We start from the raw sequence: 12,881 nt of genomic DNA on the forward strand, positions 1-12,881 counted from the left end.
GTCAGATGCTTGGCTGAACATTTATTAAACTTTTGATATGGAGGAAGACATAGAACATAAAGAGGAATTTTCTTCCCTCACAATGCTCATGGTATGACAGGAAAAAAAAAAGAATTGTTCCATTAAAAAACATTGAAATGAATCAACACAAACTGATGTTATTATTGAATAGATAGTGGAGAGATTGTGGGATAATTAGAGAATATATCTGGTTATCAAAGATGTCTCTGGAAGGCACGTGTGTAAAATTGTTTTCAGCACTGTACACGTATGCACACTGGCCAGGAAAGCTGGACCTTCTGCAGAGAAAACTCTTCTCCAGATAGGAAAGGGTACCTCAATCAGCTTTGGGCTGGGCCAGAACTAGAATATCTTTCCTGTGTCTGGGTCATTCCTGAATCAGTGATCCCTAATGACCAGTTCCATTCCCTAAAGCTAATGTTGACTCTGGATCATTCTGATGTTTCATTCATGCTGGAATCCATAGTTTGTTCTGAGTCAGGTCTATAATAGATTCACATTCCTGAGAGGCTTTCTATTGAAAGTGAAGACTCAGGATTCCACTGACTGTTCTGCCACTGTTTAAGGGCGATATTACAGTTGGATTATGGATGCCCTTCAATGGACACAGAGGGGCTTAGATTCTACTGAGCCACCATTACTTTGCCTAAAAGAAAATAAGAGGGTCAAAGGAACTAACTTTTGTGTAAATTTTAAGGTTTTATTCAAACACAAACACACACAGTCACACACACATTTACATGGCAACACATATACACATAACTCTTTATTTCTCTAGCATTATGTTCCTCAGCCTCTTGAATGAAATCATTTTCCTTCATCATGTTAATGAACAAAATTGTAGCTCACCCATAGAGAAGAGAGAGAAGAATGTTTGTGCCCTTTAAATGTCATAAAATAAATGCTTCTTCGTATTGTCTATGAGTTCACTATAAACTCCATGGATAATTTGCATATCTGAAGCTCTGACCAGCTTCCAGAGGGCTTACAGTGCCTGCTATATCTTAGGGGAATAATGACCTCATGCTGTTCCAGGGACAGTTCTATTTCTCCATTTGGCTGAAACTTACTTTATAATTTGGTAGGGATACTGACTTCAAGTAAATTAAAATTAGGAGATGTGTTCTCTAATTATTCTATCGAAAGAGCACATAGCTTTGAAATAATTGTCAATGCTGGTATGGTGGACTCTTTTGAAAAGGTATGAGTCAGCTACCTGTGACATGTTTTCCAGTGTCTGCTTGGGGTCACCTTTACTAATTTCATCAGGGCTGAGGGAAAGCACTTTCTTTTTCATGTTCCTGCTTGGGTGTCCGGATTATTCTCCCTACAGAGGCTTTGATGCTCTCATGGAGGTCATAAGGCCAGTCTTTTTTCGAAGTACTGGAGCTTTTTAAATTTCACTTTTTAAAAAATTTCTGTTGCTTTTATTATGGTGGTTGGGGGTAAGAACCCACCTTTTGAATTGGAATTACTGATCTTATCTAAGAGAGAATGTTGTAGTGGTGATAGTTGACAAAGAAGAGAACCATAAAATATCACCTGGATGAAATACCTAACTGCAACACTATCTCCAGGACACACACACACCAGAGTCCCTACGTGCAGACAGGCACTGCTGATGTATTACAGTCTATTGGCCATTTTGTTTACGATAACTAGGAAAGGAAAAATGAGCCCCTATTTCAGTGTGTTCATCCCAAGATGATGACACAGTAGATTCCCCTTCCAGGTAAACCGAGAGAGCTCAGTTAATCACCATTTATCACTCAAGTGACTCAAGTCTTTCGCAGATGCACTGGCGCTCTGGAGACTGATATATTCATTGGACTGCAATGCTATTCTCTTTTCTCATTCCATCTAATATAATAAACTCAAATCCTAACATCAGAGTGATGTGTGCTATCTTTTAGAGTCTCAAGCCTTTAAAATGTATTTGATTCACTCCCATAGAACTAGATACATTTTCCGAAAGAAATGTGATATCATTATAATTTTAATGACTTATAACTTTGCTCCATCTCCTCCATTACCAGACTATTCTAGCTACTACCATCTTTTACCAGAAGCCTCTAATTTATTTCTCTGCATCTGCAGCTGACCTCCTTCAAACAGTGTTATTTTGAGTTGATTTTAGTATATAAACCACCCTCAGTGGGACCTAAGATAGATTACTTTATGCCTAATTGAATGAGTTTTTATATATCTTATTTTATATAACTTATTAGAAAATATCTAAGATACGTTTTTCTATTTGTCAAATAGTAATTGTGAATCAGGTTCATTGTACACTGGTCACCAATGTGCCTGAGCCCAGTGAGAGAGAACACTTCCACACACAAGTCACATAAAGTGGGTTTATTACTTACATATAGGCAGCAAAGGACAGCAGAAGCTGGGGATTCATTTTGAGCTCATTCTCCAAGGCTCAGGAAAGCTGTCTATGGTGAATGGAATCCACCTGTGCATGTACTGCACCTCAGGAACCTTGGAAAGTACTCCACTCTGGGTTTGTTTTTGTTTTTGTTTTTTTGTTTGTTTGTTTTGAGACGGAGTCTCGCTCTGTCGCCCAGGCTGGAGTGCAGTGGCCTGATCTCAGCTCACTGCAAGCTCCGCCTCCCAGGTTTACGCCATTCTCCTCCTGCCTCAGCCTCCCGAGTAGCTGGGACTACAGGCGCCCGCCACCTCGCCTGGCTAGTTTTTTGTATTTTTTTTAGTAGAGACGGGGTTTCACCGTGTTAGCCAGGATGGTCTCGCTCTCCTGACCTCGTGATCTGCCCGTCTCGGCCTCCCAAAGTGCTGGGATTACAGGCTTGAGCCACCGCGCCCGGCCTCCACTCTGGGTTTTATACCCCAGGGGCAATATGACTCAATAAGCTGAGGTGTTGAAGGATATCCTGTTCTGGTAGAAACTGGAACAGAGACTTGGCTCTTCCAGCCAGCCCTCCTTATCTGAGAATGTTACATTTCTGGCATATTCTACAAGTATTTTTGAGAACTACAAGTGAGAAAAGAACGCAAACCAGATTGGTCCAAGGCCACCTATAGAACTTTCTTGCAATAGGTGAATGAGCAGGTATGATACAGGCTGCTCATTTGCTCCTCTCACTCCTATTTGAGTTATTCTGACCACTTGTACATCAACTATTGATTAAAATCTGAAAAAAGAAAATCATGGGTGACCTTAAATTGTGTAAAGTTCCACAACAGAGGTCAGCAACTTTTTCTGTAAAGGGCCAGAAAGTAAATATTTTAGGCTTGTAGGCCACATGATCTCCATTGCAACTACTCATGTCTGCTGTTGTAGTATGGAAGCAGTCAAAGGTAATACATCAATGAATGAGTCCAACTGTATCCCAATAAAACTTTATTTATAAAAACAGGGAACAATTATATTTGGCACACAGTTTGCTGATCTCTGCTCCAGGCCAGTCTATCTCCTCCAACTTTGGCATATTCATACCTCAAACATATCATAAGAAACTGCCACAATCTAAACCATATTATCTGATGACCCTAAGTACTGAATCTCTCCATTCTGAAATGTGTATATTAATTATTTTTCAGGTAGAGAATGGTATAGAATTTAGACTGGGAATTTATCTGAGGGATTGACTGAAAATGACTTACTTATGAAAACAGAGTTCTTGGTTGGTGTTCATTATTCATGTAGGTCCATTTACCTTGAAGCCATAATGCTAATATAGCCTGTCATTTGGAAGTTAGGTAAATAGTAAAGCACTTTAAAGAATCACTAAAAGTTTCCTCATAACCACAGAATAGGTCTTGAAGGGTTACTCACTGTTTGCTGATCTCTCATTTATAGAGGAGCAGCTGCTCATTTTTGGCCTAGAATATCTACTTCTAAGAGAAGAAATTTCTCCTTTGCATCCTGTTCAGAGCTAATCATGCATATTCTTGGAAACTGACTAAAATGACCTAGTCTATAGTAAAGTAACTAATTTAGAGTTGGGACTATCAACTAATGTTATTTTGCCAGAGATGAACGAAAAGACTTCCTTACGGGCTAGCAGCAATCAGTCAGTAGGGAAGAGGGTTACCAAGACCAGATAGAGAAAATGACATAGGACATGTATATTAGACCTGCCCCTCTCTGGCTCTGTGAGCATGCATTTCAAAGTTTATACCTGCCAAGTGGGCATTTGACCGACACATAGAGGAGAGTCAGAGAGATTATCGATACATACTTATATGCTCACCTTGTGTTCTGTTTGCTAGAACACAATTTTACATCAAATATTTAAAAATTCACACATGCGTGCACGTGGCTGTGCACTGATGTGCATGTGTGCCTGTTGCTTGCGTGCATATGTACCATACAGAAAAGTATTGTGTGGAGAATATATTAGACTGTGCATGTAAATGTGTGTAGAACTTTTTTTTTTCATAAAATACATGCTGTATAGGTATTTGTTGAGTGACTGAAGTTTTGCACTCCCTGAGCAGAGTTTCTCAATAGTGACACTATTGATATTAGAGCCAGGTATTTCTTTGCCGTGTATCATTGTATATTTAGCAGGATGTGTGGCTTTGACCCACTAGATTCTAGTAGCACCCCACTTCAGTTGTGACAGCCAAAAATGTCTCCAGACATTGCCAAATGTCGCTGGAGATAGGCATCGCTGTTGAAATCACTGCCTTAGTAAACCAAGACGTTAATGTAAGAAAGTGGTTCCCAAACTTCAGCATCCGAATCACCTTAAGTTCTTGTGAAAATACATGTTACTGGGCCTCACACTAGAGTTTCTGATTCAGAGGGTCTTGCACTAGACCCAACAATTTACATATCTAATGAGTCCCCTGGTGATGCTGCTGGTGGCGGTCTTAGAACCTCACTTTGTAAGCACATAGGTAAGGCATAAGATGTTCTGGAAGAATTCCAGATGAGTTAAAATGTGTTTCCTAATTTCAAGGACTGTAATGTTGTTGGTGTGAGCACAGGGCTTAAGTTTTCTTTATGAAGACACTGGGTGGTTTCTCTCAGCTGTGGTTGAGATTTAGTGGGGAAACTCATTTATGGGAGACATTCAGTCTGTACTGGATTTTAGTCAGCACTGCCCTGCCAGCTGTCACCTGAGTCCTGCCAGGAGACTGCTCCAGGTCTTGGCACAGGGCTGGGGCACCTATGGAAATGAACTTGAGTTTTGCCTTGCAGTCAAACTTAACTACCAAATAAGCCAGCATGACATTGGGGTCTGTGAATGAGAAGTGGATGTTCCGAGTGGATTTGAAGGACGTGATGACTCAGGATGCCAATTGTGACTGGTGACTTACAGCTGTGATAGCTTTGACTTGCATCTTATTTACTTGCATCAGCTGTCTTGTCCTTCCTTGCCTCTCCCCTTTTCAGGTCATGGTTCCTGATGTCCTAAGCTGTCATCCCTACTCTCTCTCTGTTTTTTTTTTTTTTTTTGGAGTCAGAAATGGAGCTGTCTTGAGCTATTTATCAGTCTTATCTCTCTTGGCCCTCTGTTAGCATTTCAGACTGTGGATCTAATCCGCTTTAATTGATTGACCTTGTGCAACCAGACATCAGTAAAACACCAGGTGAAGCACAACTGCAGCCAGGGGAGAGGTGGGTGTAACTTTCCTGGTTGGGTGCAAAGGTCACTGAGGCCCATAAAGATTTAGAAAAGGAGAAATAGTTTTCAAGGCATTTAATATGAATTTTCTAGGGACAATGTATACAGATCCCAGAGTCGATGACCTTGACTGGGACACAGTCATTGTAAATAGAGCAGTATCCTATAGGGAGTATGCAAATGCCTCTGACTCACCTGTCATCCATATTAGTACTGTTTCTCATCTAGCATCACTATTATCACCATCTCCAAACCAATCATTAACATATTTTATGTAATTGTTTGTAGATGCCTTCAGAATTTGCCAAGATTTTATGTCTCTTAATAAGTATTATTTAACACAAGTATTATTGTTGCTATTGTCTTCATGTCATTCTTCTAGACAAAGCTTGAGCTTTGGATAGTTGAGGGACCTGCTTAAGATCACACAGAAAAAATAATGTGGAGCCTCAATCAGTCCCAATCCTTTTGATTCGAAATGTCACATTCTTCTAGAACACAAAGTAGACGTTTTCTTCTCCCCTGCTTTTCCTGCCACAGCCACACTTCAGCTTCTCAAGGGGAGGGGACCAGGTCATTGTCATGAGGTGATCATGGAGTTCAAAATATCTTCAAGCTCTACAGCTGTGGTCTTGTCAGTTCGAGTGATTCCTGAAAGGCATCTTCTCTGCTTTAGATTTTTCGGTGGAGAGACCTGGTCTCTTACCTCTCTTGAAATACCTTAATAATGAAGTGCTTACTCTGTGCTTATAAACCAACAATTGTCCAGAGTGTAGAACAAGAAGACCATAATATTGAAAGAGTAGAGACTAATGATCTTCACTGAAAGACAGTTAATAGCCACAAAAAGAGCTCAAATTATGTTCTACTGAATTCAATGTTTTATTCTAAAGAACTTCAATAAAAGCCTTTGTTAGGCAAAGTCAAAATTGTCTGATGAATCAAGTAAGCTGTACCTCATCTTTTTGTATTTTACAGAAACATTTATAAAGCATAGTGAGATGTTTTACCTAAGATTTATTGTACAAAATATGAATATAGTAGCAATTATTTATTTTATCCTATAATACTGAAATCATATTTGGTCTCTCAAGGTACAAAAAAGATTCTTATTTTTTAAAATCACAACCACACATTCTAATTCATTATTCATTGATTCACATATCCATTAATTTAACAAACATTTACTGAGCTCATGTTAGGAAACTTACATTTAAAATACTCACAATTAGGCTAAGTAGACAGGTAAGTTAGGCATACATAAAATATATCATATGTAACACATATATTTCTGTTATAGAAATAACTAACTCAATTGTAATATGTGAAAGCTGTGACTGTGGAAAATGCATGGATTTTAGAGTCAGACCTGGATTCTATTTTTTCAATAAGTCTCTTATTGTGCGAATTCTCTGTTAATCGTAAGAATTTGAACATAATTCTATTATAAAAGTATTTCCTGAGCACCTATTCTGTCCATTTAGTCTGGTTTATATTGCAGTGACAAAAGCCTCAGACACTTGGTGCTAGAAAGCAACCAAGCTTTGTTTCTCAGCCATCTCCCATGTCCATAACAAACTGGCTTATTGTCATCCTCACTCAATGACCCAGAATGACAAAGAAGCCACGACCAGGAGTTTGCTGGGTGCAATGGTTGACAACAAATAGAACTCTGGTGAGTCTCACACCAGCAATTAAATGCATGGCTCAGGAATGATACTCAATTTATTAGTTAACACTGTTCTCTGGGCCCAACCCATCACAAGGAGACCCAAAAGGCCTCTCTTACTACAACCCTATAATGGAGGAGAACTGGGAAAATGTGGTAAACAGTGCTACTCATTACTTTCTTTACTAGGAACCAGACTTTGAAATGGATATGGAAGACCTTGCCGTGCCTGGCCCACAGGAGGCATTACATATTTACATACTGTCTTCCTTGTGTTCTTGCCTAGCACTGAACTAACAAATTCGGTGGGAAGCCTAGCAGTTAAGACACTGAGACCTGCTTCCATTGCCCATATCCCTGACATACATTTGAGAATCCCAGTTCTGTTTCTGTCAGCTGCAGTTTTCTAAAATAGCGGATGGTGCATTCCGTCTTCCCCAAGGTAGTCTGGAATGAGTGAAAATAGCCTTCAGGGACATCTTTATTCCTGAGAATTCTTCTTGCCCCTGAGCATTTCTGCTCCTGGAGTCTGACCCTGGTGTCGGTAGCATCTCTTGGGTCACCTCAGCAACAATAACTGCAGTGTGACTGATTGAGGATAGGGAAGCTGAAGCTGGACTAATTTGGGGAGCCAGGTAGGCTCATAAACCGTTGTTATTGATGAAGAGTGACTTACTGGCTATTTAAAGACAGCTGGTTTCCGTACTGTTCAGCTTTTTTCCTGAATGCACTTGAGGATTCTTTGGTAATGTCTTCTGATTTACCACTTGTCTTTGTTTTTAATATCAAGGAAGAATATAGATTGAAGCAATTGTCTTGGTAGCAACTTTAGTGATGATGACTGTGGAGTTATTAAAATTTATAGTCATGCTGTTTTTGCAGCTACCCTTTGCATTTCTTAGAGAGGCTTATAATATTTGGTTACAAAGAATGTAGAGAGATAGCAACTCAACCCTGCATAAATTTTTTGAATATATGTTCTGTTTGCTAAAATTTACATCTATTTTCACAATATGTCTTGATGACAGTGCCCACCAAGCCAACTAGGCCTTAGCTCATGACACGACTTTCAATTACACTAATGAGGAGAAAGAAGACTGACATTTTTGTGGATCCAAAATTATCCACAGTGACATGCCAGGTGCTTCACATATCTGTGCTCTCCTATAACCCTCACAGCAAGCTTCAGAGGTAACAACTGGCCCCTCTTTCCCTCCACACATCCCTTCATGAAAGAGAAATCAGAAGTAAAATAACCAGACCAGGGTCATACAGCTTTGAGAGCCATTGCTGTTATTTGAACATTTATTCTATTGAACCAATTAATTTCTCCAAAAATCAGAGTGTTACATCTGATCAGATGATTGGGTGGTTCCTTCTCCTGCTCTGTTTTATCTCATATATTTATGTAATGTTTTATTACTTATAAAGTACCATCATATTATATCATACTTACAACAGCCCTATGAAGTATGTAATGCTGGTATCCTGTCCCTACAGTGTATTATCAAGAAATGGCTTCAGAAAAATCAAGTAATTTGCCCAAGGTCAGTCAGGTCTGACACCAAAGCCAATGCTTTTGTTCCCTTACATCTTCTCTTTTCTAGACACACGAGCCAGCAGAGTTGATCTGCATGGCAGCTGAGCATGATAGATTCAAGCCTGGGCAACTCTATGGGTATTTGCCATAAGGCTTCCGTGACTTCTAATGAACTGAAACAAAGCAGTTAGCCACAGATTATAATGCCACTGTGGTCCCATGACAAATGACAAGGAGGTTGCAGTAATGAAATTTTATTACTGTAAATAGAGAGACCACATCTGAGGTCTAGCACAGCCACATTTACCACTGTGGGAAACAAAATGAAACACCTGGGGAAGGGTCTCCACTGACTTTGGCAGTGAGCTAACAGGATTAAGAAGATCTCCCGGAAACAGTGATTACAATGGCAAATGTGTGGCACCTAAGATAAGGACCAAATATTTATTCTGGCAAGATTAAATCTTTTCTTTTCCTGAATCTAATATGGATCTTGCAGAAAATCTGCCCAAGAATATATCTTGCTGATCAGCCAATTCACTGAGCCAGAACCACACTTTGCCACTGCTATCGCTGAAAAGCTACAGAATGCTGGTTTAAAGGTCTCTATGCTTCCCCTAAAACTGTTTTCCATCCATGATTAATTAGTGACGTAGGGGTGAATTGAATTACCAGCAGTCCTTTCCATACATCCAGGATTTATGTACTGGTTTCTCACTGAAGAACAGTGGTGCAATAAACAGCCCACATCTGTGGGGTGGGCAGAGGAGTAATGGTGTCTGCAGTCATGGTTTCTTAACTCCTCTAGTACTTCCATTCTGCTCAGCAGGTTATGGCTCACATTATTACAGCCTTGCTTATTTAGGCATGAGGGTAGTGGGCAGTGACACACACATGCCCTTAGAAATAGAATACCAATTCTCCAAGAGAAAGCAGAAAAGTCACATTGGCATTTCCGAATTCCTTGAAAAATAAGAAGAGAGAATAAAATGGGTAATAGTATTAATTATGGGCATGAAAAGTACAAAAAGAACCCATAAGCAGGTTCATTTATCCATGCATCATATTTTAAAGCTAGGTGCTTTTCCTAGTGCAGAGATGTAGATAGTGGTTTCAACAAACAGATTTAAGAAATCATGAGTGTGTTTAGTCACAATTTTGGGAGCTACCTGGAACTCTTTTCCCAGAGAACAGAACATGGGAATTGCAGACATCATTTTATATTGCATGCTATGTAATCAGGGCATGAAGGAAATACTGAGGTCCACCCTGTATCTCTGCATCCTTGAATGCTCACAGCCTGCTTTGGTTGATCATTCTATATTCCTCACTTCTAAGGTCAAGACTCATTGGTGACTTGTCCATTCTTTTATTGGATACAAGATGAATTGACATACTAAGAGATAAATGGAAACTTGAGGAAAGTCTGCAATTTGGGAAAATAAGTGAAGTGTACCAAACTATATGTAGAAACCAGTGTCCCTCCCTCCAGAACGCTTAATTTGTTGACTTTAAGTGTAGTAGGTGCTTAATAAATTTTGTATTTGTGTATTTAATGAATACATGAATGAATGAGTAAAATAAATGACTAAAGCTGAGATTCAGCGAAACTTTTCTATATCTTGATTTATATGGATTCTGGACTTCTTTTCTCACATTCTTCTTTTTCTCTTCCTCCTCCTCCTGGTTTTTCTCCTTCCCTTCTTTCTCCTTCTTCTTCTTGAATAAAAAAATAGACGATAACAAAGGATCATGAACTAATACTGTGAATCAGTCTTATAGAATGTCAGAATTACTACTGATATGGTTTGGCTGTGTCCCCACCCAAATCTCATCTTGAATTGTAGTTCCCATAATTCCAATGTGTTGTGGGAGGGACCCGGTGGGAGGTAATTGACTCATGTGGGCAGTTACCTCCATGTTGTTATCATGATAGTGAGTGAGTTCTCATGATATCTGATGGTTTTATGAGGGGGTTTTCCTCTTTTGCTCGGCACTTCTCCTTCCTGCTGCCATGTGAAGAAGGAGGTGTTTGCTTTCCAGGCCTCCACAGCCATGCTAAACTACTAAATTTTGTTATCCTTGAATGCCCAACATATTGCCAATAATTTGGAAAGCTAAAGAAATTGAGCAAGATGTCTCCCTTCTCTCCTTACACATGCCTCCAACACCCTGCAATGCTATAATGGCTTTCCAAGAGCTTAAAAGAGGCTGATTATATTTGAACAGTAAGGTTACATTTATTTCATGTCTCATTATGAATACTAGTTCCAACTTTTAGTCATAATGAATTATTAGAGAAGAGTCAGAGTTTTAAAAGCATTATTATGTATGCTTCGTGTTTTAGTGCACTTCCCAGGGGGTTGGTGATATCACCACTACCATCACCATTTGCATCATTATTATCTGTATTAGTCCATTCTCACATTGCTATAAAGAAATACCTGAGAATGAGTAATTTATAAAGAAAAGAGTTTTTAATTGGCTCACAGTTCGGCAGGATGTTTAGGAAGCATAGCAGCATCTGCTTCAGGGGAGGCCTCAAGGAGCTTCCAATCATGGCAAACAGGGGAGGAGGAGTCTCACATGACAGGAGCAGGAACAAGAGAGACACAGGGAAGATGCCACACACTTTAAACAACCAGATCTCGTAAGAACTCACTATCACAAGAACAGGACCAAGGGAATGGTACTAAAACATTCATGAGAAATTGTCCCCATGATCTAATCACCTCCCACCAGGCCCCATCTCCAACACTGGGGATTACAACTGAACATGAGATTTGGGTGGTGACACATCCAAACCATATGGTTTCTTCATTGTCATAGTGTTACTCATATCAAGTTCATTGCAATTTCCCTTCTGACAAGTCTTTAGTGGCCACAGAGGTCCTCTTCTGCTCTGTTGCATAAGCTCTGGTCTTGAATATATTTCTCTTTGGATTAATCTGAGGAGTAGGGCTACAAGTATGGGAAGCATGGCAGCCATCTAATTCTGAAAATTCTAGGTCAGTTTCACTGGCCTCTATTGGGGTTACCTTTTCTATGTGGTTTGGAACTGCAGAACCATTATGTGCATGTGTATGTATGTATGTGTGTGTGTGTGTGTGTATAAACATATATCCAGCTCCTCTGACATTGGCTCCTAACCATTCTGTACCCCTTCCCTTTGCCTTGATTGCATGAAACTATGCTGACAAGTTCATACATATTTCCACTTTAATTGTAAATCTGAATTGATAAATGATTTAAGGTCTGGTGTCTTAGTGTCCTCTCTTAGTAAACAGGCCTAATTCATCTCACAGAAACAAACAGAAACAAACTTTGCATTGTCATGGCATAGCTACTAGGTAGTTCCAGGCCTGATATGCATTGAGGGGAATTGAATGATGTAACCTGTGCAGTACAGCCTGGGAGAGCAATTTGGGTGGTTTATGCCATTGGTTTTTATGCTTAGGATGAAAACTCATGGAGAAATATAGAATACTATTATCTTCATGCTGACAGCTCCCTCTGGGCACCTACAGGTTTATTGCTGGTTGGAGGATCAAATTTAAAGGGAGATAACTTGGTGGTTGGTGATAACTATGCCTTTTGTGTTTCTTTATTATAGGAACAGGGGAAAATTGGAGTTGTCTTCAATATCGGCACAGTTGACATCTCCATCAAAGAGGACAGAACCCCTGTAAATGACGGCAAATACCATGTGGTACGCTTCACCAGGAACGGCGGCAACGCCACGCTGCAAGTGGACAACTGGCCAGTGAATGAACATTATCCTACAGGTACATGTTGCTCGCTCAATGGTCCTACTCTTTTTGACGCTCCCATTCTCACTTTTCAATGGTGATTTTTCTCATGACTATCACCAAATTCTAAAACACTGAATGAAGTACACATTCATGATTTTTTTTGTATCAGAAGATAAGTTATCTCTTTAGGACTTGATCCAGTATAGGGAGCTTCTGGAGACTTTACCAACTATGCACTGGACACTTTTTGTCAACCTTTGACTGATACAGCCTGACTGGCTCATACCAAAGACAGT

General features: G+C 39.7%; 1 protein-coding gene across 6 annotated transcripts in view; it reads left to right on the forward strand.

Annotated features, from left to right (window-relative positions):
* Window positions 1–12,881, forward strand: part of LOC105531714 (neurexin-3-beta) — a 592,764-nt gene that overhangs the window by 383,844 nt on the left and 196,039 nt on the right. For all 6 annotated transcript variants that reach the window (XM_011969695.1, XM_011969693.1, XM_011969696.1 and 3 more), the window contains exon 3: window positions 12,447–12,618. In XM_011969695.1, the coding sequence (XP_011825085.1) occupies window positions 12,447–12,618 (172 nt within the window). The remainder of the gene's footprint in view (window positions 1–12,446; window positions 12,619–12,881) is intronic.

This window comes from Mandrillus leucophaeus, unplaced genomic scaffold (genome assembly GCF_000951045.1).
Source record: "Mandrillus leucophaeus isolate KB7577 unplaced genomic scaffold, Mleu.le_1.0 Scaffold90, whole genome shotgun sequence".
In the NCBI taxonomy this organism is placed as follows: Eukaryota; Metazoa; Chordata; class Mammalia; order Primates; family Cercopithecidae; genus Mandrillus; species Mandrillus leucophaeus.